This window comes from Pithys albifrons, chromosome 5, assembly GCF_047495875.1.
Source record: "Pithys albifrons albifrons isolate INPA30051 chromosome 5, PitAlb_v1, whole genome shotgun sequence".
Taxonomy (NCBI): domain Eukaryota; kingdom Metazoa; phylum Chordata; class Aves; order Passeriformes; family Thamnophilidae; genus Pithys; species Pithys albifrons.
The window spans coordinates 48,910,906-48,924,228 of record NC_092462.1 but is presented as its reverse complement, the minus strand read 5'-3'; the positions used below and the strand labels follow the sequence as shown (position 1 = coordinate 48,924,228).

At 36.9% G+C, this 13,323-nt stretch overlaps 1 protein-coding gene across 12 annotated transcripts in view; it reads right to left on the bottom strand.

Moving 5' to 3' along the window:
- Window positions 1-13,323, bottom strand: part of FRYL (FRY like transcription coactivator) — a 172,598-nt gene that overhangs the window by 6,311 nt on the left and 152,964 nt on the right. For all 12 annotated transcript variants that reach the window (XM_071556514.1, XM_071556512.1, XM_071556516.1 and 9 more), the window contains 4 exons: window positions 12,970-13,177; window positions 9,193-9,342; window positions 6,743-6,841; window positions 2,125-2,193 (listed from right to left, as the gene is read on the bottom strand). In XM_071556514.1, the coding sequence (XP_071412615.1) occupies window positions 2,125-2,193; window positions 6,743-6,841; window positions 9,193-9,342; window positions 12,970-13,177 (526 nt within the window). The remainder of the gene's footprint in view (window positions 1-2,124; window positions 2,194-6,742; window positions 6,842-9,192; window positions 9,343-12,969; window positions 13,178-13,323) is intronic.

Below are 13,323 nucleotides of genomic sequence, written 5' to 3'. Positions count from 1 at the left end.
AGAAATAACCTGATTTTTCTACCTGCCTGTCCTGTAGAAACAGCCTAGCCAGTGTTCAGGTGCATTCTTTCAGGCTAGTGTGTATTAATAGCAAGAATGGAATAATCAGATGTACTTGCAAGTCTGCTGGCAATGCACAAGCAGAACAGAATTAGTCTCACTATTTCTTAGCCGTCTGGACCACAGTGATAAAAATTAGTAGGAAAATCTTATTTGTGTTAGTGAATGAAAACTATCTGTTCTCCTGAGCAAGACAAAACTTACACATTTTTAGCATTAACTGATTGACTGACTAGACTTACCAGCCCCACACTCCATTTACAAGGACTTTTGAAACAATGACCTTACACTTGGTAGCTTCTCAATCTCCTTTAAGTCACTATAAGCTTCTGTGAATAAATTTAGAACGTCTGTAAATAGTGTATATTTATGAAGCAGGATAAGAGGACTCTGCCTTCTCAATAAATACTGTATATTAAAATGATTTTAACTGAACCTGTGAGTACAAGGAGCACATAAAGAACTACCAGCATGCCTCTCAGGCTAGGATTGAAAACCGAAATGAAAACAGGTTCCCACAAATAATCATGGTCACATAAATTCCTTTTCAGAGGCTATCTTCAAACCCGGCAGAAACAGGGAAGAATAGGCAACACTGCTTCACTTGGAATCCTGGATTCTCTCTGCACAAGATATTTAAAAGCCAGCATGTTCCTTTTCTTTCATTTCTTCGTTTCCCTAGCTGTACAGTGGGAACAGTAACATCTACCTTCATGGTGAGAATGGTTTTATTCTAACAGCTGGATGTTTGGTGTATATAAACAACATTATAAATACAGACTGATATATATAAATGCTGCTTTTTTATTAATATATAGAACATTTACTGTATTGTAAATGTTGTTACCTATTTCTAAACACGTACTGATCAGTATATGAAGATGTAAACCAAGTGTAAAATACACTAAGCTATGTGTTCATAGGCAAGACAAAAATCCTTGCAAATGGTAGGGAATTATTTTGCTGGTTTTGTATTACCTATGCTGATCTGCATCAATTTGTTTTTAAATGTGCAACTTCAATGTGATAAAAAAATCAATAGTATTTTATCACATGTTTCACTACTCTAAAATTTAGTTGCATTTTGTGATTGAATTAAAAAAAACAAACAGGAAAACTGTATAAAAGAAGAAATAGTTCAAGGACTTAGCACAAATTTCTGTTGCTGAAGACTACATTTTCAGCAGCAGAAACATGACCAAAGTGTTCCAATGACTAGAGTACAGTTGAATAAAAGAAGTATAATTCCTCCTTTTTCATCTTGGATTTGAGATTTTTCTCAAAATGTCATTGTTCATCTGGTATCTGCAATTCTACTTTCTTACATCTTTCACTGTTCTTATTACAGGACTTTATATGGCAGATTCCTTGTACCTACTAATGTCAGTTTCTGGATTTGGTTTTTTATCCAAAGTGTCAATATTATGCATCTATTCTGTATTAAAAAAACAGTCCTAGTCCACTTGGGGAAAAGACATCACTTACTATAGCAATTAGTAATATTAAACATGGATGACTGCCATGCAAATACATACAAAATATTCAACTAATATTAACAGGTTACTGCACCTATTGTTAGATGATATTTTGACGGGAGGTGTTTTATGAGCTTTTCCCATACTGTTACTTTGCTGCCTGTTCCTTCTTATCCAATTAATGGCTCCAAAAAGGTCAGATGTATTTAAGTAGTACTAATTATATTAAATTCAGTAGAGGTTTTTGGGTAGACTGTGTATCTTAACATATAACCAGAATGCTAACCTTTTTTTCTTCTAGAAACAGCAGCAGAAAAGCAGACTTGCTGGTACACAGATGGTATCTAGTCTGCTTATCTACTCAGTGTTATTAAGTCTAGAACCCAAGATAGGCTGCAACTTTTATGAAAAAGACAAGTTTTTATTAGACTAACACTTCATAAGACTCTGAGTTTAGAAAAGATAGGATGATAACGGAAATGAAAAGCCTTTCATGGATTTTTAATCTCTCTACAAATATTGGAATTTATGTGCAATAAAGATGCTTTTAAATCTCATATCCTGAGACTCACAAATGACATACACCTACCTGGGCATCTGTGTTAGTGCCATGAATACCATCGTCTGCACCAAATGTTCTTTTGCAGTCTTCTAGCCACTGCAAAATAAACAAGATTAAACTTCTGAAACAGAGTCAACTGAAGACTGTGCTTAAACTGTGTAAGACATTGCATAAAGTTTGGCAGATTCTTGGATTATGTTAAAAAAAATGTGATATGAAATCAACTGTTTACCAATGTTGTTTTCAGTAATGAAATATATCCACTCTGATATATCACTCTGTACTTTTTATTGTGTCCCTTCTGTTGTAAATTTCCTGTAGCCTTCATTACCCAAGGCAGGGATAGTATATACTTCAGCATAAACACTAATCCGTGATTGCATTTGGATACTGTTGCAGTGAGATGTGAGAGTGGAGGCAGAATCATCCCATTCATGAAATGAGATCACATTTTCTTTTTACTTGCTGTACAAGGTTGACACCAACATTTATCAGCATTTAAAATTTAGCAATAATTCACATTATGGAGTAAGCCTGTTCCATATCTTGGGACTACTTTAGAAACAGAAGGAAATAGAGCAGTCCTGTGAAAGTAGGTGCAAGTGCAGGTTTACTGGATGGAAAGAAAAACCATTAATTCTCCCGTGTGAGTTTAGCATCTACCTCCAGTTCATACAAACCAAGGAAATGAAGTATTTTCTGATTACACAATGCAAACTCACAGATGCCACTCAGGGCTGTATTTAACCCAGTTCCTATAGCAGACAAGAAGTTTATTAATTTCCGTGGGCAATCTTATCTACCTTTAACCACTCATTAAAAAATCATCTCAAAAATTAACCTCCACATGTACTGGCATTCACACGAGTATCATGTTACTATAAAGCATTTACAGAATCAGGTATGTTCTTGGACAATACAACCTGATCACCTCATTGACACAGTGCCCAGCATATTCTTCTGTACAGCGTAAACAACTGCAAGCTTGAGGTAATTTGGGTATTACTGAAATGGGAATGTATCATGTTGAGATAAAGGGCAAAATATCTTCTGAAATGAAGAACAGGAAGAATAAATTAGCATACTGCATGTTTGATATCTTGAGTCTCAGAGGAAATCTTAAGTGACCTTTTTCTAACCTTTGTCTGATGCAAGAAAAATGTGATTTCCCATCTGCTCAATTTAATAAAGGTTACTTAGTGAATTAACTAGGCCTGTGTGCTTATCCAGAGGAGACATGGAATTCTCTAAATACAGGGGTGTCAGTTTCAATTAGTGCCATGGACATACACAGCAAATCTCGTTTTTCTTTATCAGACTGCATCCATCGATAACAAGGGAATAGGCTTGCACTGGAACAAACAGCATCAGCAACTGGGAAGTTAGTATTTATTTTCACACACTGCCCTTTTATGATCTTTTTTTTTAAATCTTAAAACCAGTTTGAATAAAGGGTGTGCCTAGAATGCTATAATATGCATATAACCTTATATTTCTTATTACATTTATGTGATTCATTATGTTTGTCCCTAATGAAGTCAAAGCAGTTCCCTTGCAAGAAAATAGAATAGCTCCAAAAAGGTGACAAAATAAATCTGCTAAGAATTTTTACAGAATATATGTTCAGCATGGTAGAAAAACCTATATTTTTTCTTTCGAAACAGTAGTAGATTGTGTGACAAAATAACCTTCTTTATATGTTTGCCTTACATCAATTTATGTTTTCTCCACATAAGTTCTACAAAGATAAGGGGTGAAGTGTTGCTGAAAGCATAAGATAGAGAAGTCTGGGACTGGTCTTGAGCACAGCACAGGTTGGTTGGCCAGACTAACCCCTAAACCATGCCCTACACAATAGGTACCCTTCTGTCTTGGTGCATAGGTAAGAGTTTTAAGCAGCCCAAGCCTCTTACTTTTTAATCTGACTCATGTGAATGCCAGTACATCACACAGCACTGACAGTGACGAACATCATTATTAGGGTAAACCTTTAAACAAGAGCTTTTCATTAAAGAAGTTAACATACAGAATTTTCTAGTGGTTGATTCTACAGGATACCAGATTAACATGAAAAATTACGTTTTTTAACTATCTGTTAGTTTTTATTTACTTTATCATACAATAAATATAATGGATAGCCCAACCACTTAGTTTGATAATTTTTCTGCATGTTTCTGTAAAAAAAGCAAGGATCTGCAATTAAGCTCATTAAGCATTTTTGCCTTAATACTTTCAGACTGAATAGGAGACATAGCACAAATTCAGATTTTACTTGGGGATATCGTGTTGAATCATTCCCTATAGTCTGTTTAAGAGGACAGAGTAAGAAAACCAATAAAATCTAAGGAGAAGCTTTGGAAGATTCTTAGTCTACATACACTATAGAATACAAACACCAAAAAAAGAGGACCAGCAGCTAAAAAATACTTCTAAAAAAGTTTTAGAAATGTAATGTTCAATAAACAGGTAAATAATGCACTAAATTATCTAAATGACACACTATCAAGAGTCAGAGGACTGGTCAAAGCTTAAAGTTTCTTCTTCCTCAGTACCACTTCTTTTTATTTATACATTATTGAATAAATATAAACCCCTGACAAAATGTTCTCAGTTATTTAAGAACAACTCCTTTCACCCTGTGAACCTTCTTCCTGCTCCAGTCACTCACAAATCCTGCGGCAGAAGACAAGCTGAACACAAGAAGCATGTTACTGAACTCCCTTTTGACAGCACTACTACAGAAAAATAACACTTCTTGTTATGATATAATGACAGAGGCCATCAAACTGATACTTTTATTTGTTTACCTGGTAAAATAAAATGCAAAGAAGTTCTTAATATCCAGTATGGATTTATATCAATATGACACATGGCAGTGCAAATTTAGCTACAAATGAATTTAGTGAATTCATGGTGATCTGAAAGGGAAGGAATTAACCACACAATACTATTTGTTATTGTTATGATAAATTAGGTTAAGTGGGGAGTTGATGTAAAATTCCTCCATGCTCAGTTATAATTCTAAGTACACACACAAGGTCCTTTTTACCCTGCCTCAAATCTTCACATCTGACATTGGGGCAAATCATTAGCCTCTCTGTGCCTCAGTGCTGCTCTCTAAAATGAGGAATAAAGTACATTATTTTCTCTTTGGAATGCTGACAGCATTACACACTGGAGATTGCCAGACATTAAATATTACATCAAGTAAAATAATCTTAGTCATTAGATGAGCACTTTGTTTCTGATTACGCCTACATGACAAAATGCACCTCATTATATTGGATCAAATAAATTTTTATTACCACAACCAAGACCAAAAAATGCCACAACTCTTCAGCAGAAATGCTGGCCTGGATCCTAGAAACAATTTATCTACACTAACAGTGCTATGAGGCATACTGTAGCATGGGTTTCAAGGAAACTGTTTCTTTTGAGATCCTTTCCACAAAGAAGTGGATGCCTAGTCTATTCCACAGATGAGCTGTCAGCAATCTTTGCAAGGCAGAGGCCATAATTTCCTAATAAACTCAGCATGATCAAGACGCATGCGGCTGCTCGTGCTGCAAAATGCAGCTCTGCCAAGATATGATAGTTTGAATACTGGTTCTGGTTTGCATCATTCAGACTTGCCTATACAGCCATTGTCAGGGCCTCACAGGCTGCTGAGATGGGTAAAATGCAGCATGTTCAGTTTTCCTAGGAATGATCATCTCTCTACAACACAAGTTCATATATTCTCTCTCTCTGTTTGCAAAATTGATCAGACATTCATGTTTGTTTACTCTTGGCTCTTGAAACAGAAATCTTACCCGTTTCACTTTTCTGTTAGCTAGCATCTTACTTTCTGAACTTCACACAAAGGTTCACAAAAACAGATATACGGACCCTTGGTGCAGAAATCTTCAACTTTACAACTTTGTGTTTCTTTGGAAAAAAATGTACAATCACTGACATATACCTGAAAACTAACCTGTATTATTCTAGGCAACTAACATTAACATGCGCTTCAATGAGAGCCCTCAATTTATGCATCCAAGTATGACACAGCTGTTTAAGCCCTCCTTACTGTCAGTGGAGATCCAGGCATCAAGAGGAAGCCTAAGGAGTTTTCAGCTGAGCAACACATCAGTATCTACATTAGGATAAAATGCATTGCTTTCTTGATTCCTTTTACATGACCCTTGAATACTACGGGTGTCAAGGCACTTAATTCCCATATAGATAATTAACTGTAAATGTCTTAATCTGGAGGTGAATCCCACCCTTCTCATCTAATAAAATAAGCCAGAACATTCATAAAGAAAAAATACAATTATTTATTGATATTCATGTTAAAAATCTTTGAATATTTTTAAAAGAGGACGTTTAAATTAGGAATGCACTTTTCCCACTGTTAGTGCAATGTTATATATTCAAAGTCAGTTTCAGAAATACGTGCAACAAAAATGAGTTACAGCATAACAAAACCCCCTCAGGTTCAGATTATACACACAGAATAACAGTAAGAAAGGAAACAGGACTTTATTTCAGAAATGTTTTCCCATGGTTTACTTTTAGATACCCATGTTCAGAGATAAGGACCTGTAACATTTTCTTGATGAGTAGGTTCTTGTATTTTTGTTTTTAAATGTAAGAGACTCACCTGTTCTGCTGCCTCTCTTTTGACATTATAGGTATCCAAGTGTTCTTGGAGCTCTAAAACACTGAACTTCAATGTTTCTAGCAGTCCACATGACAGTAGCTGGAAGATAAAAGCAATCAGCTCTACAGTCATGTAACACCTGACTATAATCCATATAGTTTAATAAATTACACAATACAAAATCCCAAATCCACATCTTTCAAAGCAAATTAGAATTAACTGGGTACACATCATTTGTGACACCTTTGAGTAAGTGAACTAACGTAAGTGGCTGTATTTGTTAAGCGACTGAACAACAGTTTTGATTCCAAAATAAGAAGAGCAGTATCTAGTTAACAGCTGAAAGATTTCTAAGTGATTTTAGATCTTTCATAAAGAAGAAAATTTTATACACACACTACTAGCGTACACAGAGCAGTCTGTAGCAGGATAAAAAGGTACTGCTGCTGGATTGCTCCTGTAGCAACCTAAGGAGTATCCACTGAGGGTTGCTTGCCCTTTTCAGTATACCAACTATACTACCAGGAAAGGTTTCTTCTGTCTATAGGAACCAGGAACTGTCAAAGCAAGAACTGCTGGATATTTGAAGAATTTTCTACCATTAATGACTTTGCCTTTTTCAACGTGGTTTCAAAAATCTGTTTCCCTCAGGGCCTGCTACCTCAGCTTTGTTCCACATTTCTCCCTGTAGTTTTATTTTCACTTAGGGTTTTCTTATTAATTCTTCTCCTGCCACTTTCTGTAATAAACATGCCTCTAACATGATGCTTCCTCCCTCACACTGGTCATCCCTTACACACATTAGGAGCTCTGTACTTTATCAGTGAGAAGTAATCTGACAAGCAGGTTCATTTCAATTAAATTATCTGGAGAGAAAAGATGTATTTACACAGTATTTGCCAATGTAAAAACACTAATGTGTGTACATGAATACATACATACATGTACACATGTGTGCACATAAGCACACACATAAGTCTATATACTTGTGTGCATGTATTTATTACTCCTTTTTATATTTGTATTTATATATATGTATTTACTTATTTACTTTTTCAAACACACATACTGTTCTAGACAGATAGTAACTCTTCTTGTGGCTTCTTATCCCAAATAAATTTCTTTTTTTGGTTAATTTCTACTGCTTTTAAAGTGGTCTAAGTTAAACAAAAACCATTTAACATGTGATACCCTTGAAACACGCTCTCTGTATCATGCTTTTTTAGTCCTCACATTCTTAAGTGGAAGCATAAGAACAGAGCTGTCCCTTATCACCAAAATAAAAAAACAGGTCAGGAGAAGACTCCCACACTGGGGTCAAGGCCAAAAGATCCATTTATGTCAGGCTCGCAGCTGCCTAAAGAAGGGCAAGCATGTGGTGATCCACCCAGCCCAGAATGCTTTTCTTAGTCTCTCAATGTGTTGTTGTACATATTCAGAAAATCTATCCAGGACTGTTTCTTCCATGCATTTCCTTTGTTGCTTTTTGAAAACATGAACAGACATTGTAAAAAATGACAGCATTTCACAGTTTGATTATGTACCACATGAAGGATCATGGTTCTGTATGTTTTGTAAGTCATTGCTAGCTAATTTGATCACGCTTAACATGAATTAAGACAATAATAAAATAATTTCTATCTCTCATCCAAGATAACCAAGACATCTATGGACAGATTTCTGAAGGGCTGAAAAATCCTATCCTGCATACTCATATTAGATGGAAGCCATTCCAAATATTTTGAAATTCTTGTGATCTTTCTTGTATTTTTCCCAGTGCAATTGCATTTCATCTGAGATCAGGGGACCAGAACTTGCCCTGAAATTCAGGATGTACGTTTGGGATGTACATATTGGAAATATGTACATTACTCAATGATGTTTCCTTTTTTGCTGTCTGTTTTCTTAATAATTCTAGCATAGCTTTTTTTTTTACTGCTACTGAACACTGAGCTGACTTCTTGCATTAATATTTATTATAACCAAGATTTCAACTGGCATGACAACAAACAATTCCATGTCTTCATTGGATATTTGTAGCAAGAATGTTTCTCATGCATCACTGAATATATACATAAACAACACAATACAAAAAGGCAAATTGCTGCTAGATAAGTAGCCTTCATTCTTCTTATCTGTGCAGAGAATATAGAATAAATATGAACAAGCAGGGAAGGTAAAGAAGAATAGGAAGGGAATTTCAGTGATATCTACTTTCACTAAGTTCCCTCACTGTTCACTGTTACAGCTGAAGGTTATTTTTTGAACAAATGCATTTCTCACTTGTGTTTTCACTATGTTCATGATACATTATGGCTAGTTAACATTTTAATTACTTTCTGATTTCAATTATAAAATTTCTCTTTTTTCCAATGTTAAAAAATCATTTTGTATGTTACATAAAAATGTTCATGCACATTTATTCCATCATGTAGGTTTGAGATCCTTACCGTTTCTGCATCCACAAAGACTGTTGGACATTCGGAACATAACATCATCACTTCCAGAGAACTTTTAAATTTTGTTCCAATGCGCTGTAGACTTTGCCCAAGAAAGCTGACTGAATCATTTGTTATAGATACAAACTTCCTTTGAATGGTCTAGAAATCAAATCAGAAAAAGTTATTTTACATTGTATTTTACAACTCCTCTAACTTTTTAGATGAAAAATTTCAGAGCAAATTTCCATCATGACAGCACGTGGTTTTATCATTAAATAACAAAAAAATACGTCATTTGCTCCGAATATTTATGACAACTAGCTCCAGAAAATGCTACCAATCAATAAAACCATCCTGTATCTCTAAAGACAATTTCTCCTTTCACATCTAGGCCTTTAGCCTCAGTATGACTGGAGCCTCAGGATGACTATTTGTCTTTATGCAATACAGATAGTTCAATTAATTTTAACGTGTTTATGAAAATTATACAGTTTTATGAGTCAACATATGACCTGTGTAGCACAATCTGTGTTCACAACTGCCACTGCAGGGTTTCTACCCTCTTCAAAAATCAGTCCTTGATTTTGCAGACTGTCAGCTTGGCCTAAGGTAACACTATGCACTGCTAAATATTTCATAAATTCCAGAAGTTACATACTATAAATAAAACTACACAAAGGTTATATTTACAGATGCAAAGTTTAATACAGTGTAGGAGCCAGAAGGCAAAATGGAAAGGTCCATTCAAACAAGGCCTCCAGATTGTCACTGAATCATTTTAACCCTCCTTTGTACCCAGGAAAAACTCCTCAGGGATGCTTCTTGGCCCATGCTTGAACCCTGGATTGCTATTGCACCTTTTTCCAGAGTATTCACCTTTCCAGCTGACTGGGGGCTATCCCATCAAGACACGGAATGTTTCACCCCTTTCTTCCTGGCTCCCTCTTCAATGAACACAAGAGAATAACAACTCTGGTTTTACTAATTTCAGGAAAGTAATTACTGTATGAAAAGCAACTCCAGCTAAGCTTTCGTATAATACAGCGAAACCAAATCCCTGGTGTCTAGATGAAGCAAAAAGACAATGTACAATCAGCAACAGGAATTTCATCGTGCTGTGGCAAAATACTTAGTTCAACTAAAAAAGGGGTATAGATGCACAAACAAGTTATTCCATGGATATGGTAGACTATGAATTCTTCACATTTAAGTTACTTCATGGTACTTGTTATGGGTTTAACCAAGTAGGCCAAGAAGTTAGGCTTTAAAGTTCAAACCAGGCCTGAAATTGTCAGCTGACTTCTTCTAGCCAATAGTATTGTATTCCATACCATACTACAACATCTCAAAGGGTGTAAGATCCAGTGTGTGGGAGTGGCTTAGTTAGTTCTGCCATGGCCGAGGTACAAGCCGGACGTGATCCAATTTTTGTCTCGGAGCAGGCCTTGCTCCTGCTACCTCTGCATGCATTTTGTTTGCATTCAGGGAAGTAGAAACATTTTTGTTGTTACTCTTTCTGTTTCTTGCTATGTGTCTCTTAGAGTGCTTACAGATCTAGTGTAATAGACTTTGCTTTGTATTAATTGGGGGTGAGATTGTTTCAGGACTCATTTCAAGAACAATCTATTGGCCACCTGGGCACGGGAGCATGGTATTGAATGGGTATATCACATCCCATATCATGCACCTGCTGCTGGAAAGGTTGAAAGGTGCAATGGACTGTTAAAAACAACTCTGAAGGCACTAGGTGGAGGAACCTTCAAGAACTGGGATAAGCATTTAGCCAAGGCCACCTGGTTGGTTAACACCAGAGGCTCTGTCAATCGAGCTGGTCCTGCCCAAGCAGAATCCCTCCACACGGTAGATGGAGACAAAGTTCCAGTGATTCATTTGAGAGGCATGCTAGGGAAATCTGTTTGGATTACTCCTCCCTCAGGCCAAGACAAACCCATTCGTGGGATTGTTTTTGCCCAAGGGTCCGGAAACACCTGGTGGGTAATGAGGAAAGATGGTGAGATCCAGTGTGTGTCCCAAGGCAATCTAGCCTTGGGGAAAAACTAATTATGTGCTTTGAGTTGTGTTTTGCAGGAAACCAGACACTAGATGAGAAAGACCCAAACAAAGCCGGTACTGGTATCCCATGATGTCCAACAATATGGCAGCCCTAACCCATGAACCAGTCCTGAACTTGGAACTGTGACTTCAACCAAAAGGCAAAGGACCAAAGCTGAACTGATGCTGGCATTGATCCTTGATGTCAAGACATCTGCCTCGAAGGACTGCATATGGACTATATATATATATATATATATATATATATATATATGTGTGTGTGTGTGTGTGTGTGTGTGTGTGCGGGATACAAGCAAATGCAAGAATACAAGGATTGCGTGGAAAGACCAGTGTGGAATAAGGGGTGGAGAATGTAATAGTTTGACCCATGGCTTCCTCAGTAACCATTGTATCTAAGGAAGTTACAAGTATTCCACACGTGTCTTCCACGTAGCGGGGGGGGGGGGGGGGAGGGGGGGGGGGGGGGGAGTGTTTGGTTCCGCCCTTCCCTTCCTTTGCCGAGGAGCTGGTGGGAGGTGGTTGGAGTCTGGTCCCTCCAGTCCCTGGTGGTTCTCCTGTCCTGGGTGAGATTGTTTCATTCTTGTTCCCCTTCCTTGAGGTTTTTAATTGTGTTTGTTTTGATTCATTCGGTTTCTTTAGGTTGGGTTGGTGTCTTCCCTATTTTCCGGCTAATCAATCCCCTTTTCTCCCTTCCCCTCTCCCCTGGGGGGTGGGATCCTATGTATTGTGTATACAGTGTGGTTTGTGAATGTTAGAAAATATAATTTATTCTTTTTATTCAGTTCAGTTTCTCTAGAGTGCGTTTCTTTTCAGTTGTTTTTCTTTCCTTTGCTGGGAAGGTTCTGGGAGGGGAAAGGGGGGCCAGTCCAGGGTTGGCAACAGCTAGGCCAAACCTGCGACAGTACTCTGTCCATACATATAAGATAAAATATGTGCTCATGTGGGACTTTCATTTATTATGATATACCAAACAGCAGCCAAAATTTATTCTAGAGATTGAAGGGTTAGAGTCATAAGGTCTTGGTTTATAGTCCTGAATATGCTTATAGCCCATTTGAAACATTGCCTGTAAATAAAATGGATTGATTATGCTTTTCCTATCCCATAGGAATTTGCAAAGAATCATTACTTTATAAATGTAAAAAACCCACCCTCAAGAGGAGGGAACCAGAAAAATTAAGCCCTAGGCACTTTCTATAGTTAGAGAGGCATTTGAAACATCCAGCTTTAGTGGATCTCCTGGTGTTTCTTCTGTGCAGAAAAAATCTTTTCTCACAAGACAGACGCAAGACAAATTCATTAATGTTTGTCATGCTGTGATCCCATAATAATGACTCCCACAAAAAAAAACAGGAGGAAGACATTAATTCTGTAAAAAGCACAGAACGTGAGTGACATTCAGAAAATAAAAGAAGGGACACAACCTGAACTAAGAGATTACAAGAAACACTGAACTGGTTTTTTGAGCCTGTTTTTTTATTTCCTGAGCAGAATCACTCCTAGACAATGAATACATTTGATATCACATGGAAAAATAGCGTTTGACAATATAACATTCCTCTAGCACTGTGGTTTTTGGTTTGCTTTTCATTTCTTTTCTAAGGCTTCTTGATACCATAATCTTGTGGCTTTTGCAGTTACAGAGGGAAGAAAGTTTTAAAGGTAGGAGGAAAGGATTTCAGCTAAGCAATCATGCAGTGGCAATTCACTGACCTGAAATAATCTTGAGAAGACATGAAATGTATAGACAGCACAAGATCCATCTGTATCTGACAGCATTTGATTGACGTGGCAGCGCCAGGCTTGCTCTTCATCATCATATGGCACTGGCTGGAAAGCTGCCAATATGGCAGAAAGAAATGGTGAAGGAGGTGGGGACGTTTGTACTTCTGGGAAACCATCCTGTTCCTCTTCATCTTGGCTACAAATAATGAACAGCATAAATTAACTCCTCAGCAAGTTTTTAGGAGAAAAAACCCTTCATTTAGGTAAGAAGAAATATAAGAATTTTGGATTCAGATTGGCATTTTGTAAAATAAATAATGGATCAACTAAGGTAACTATGAA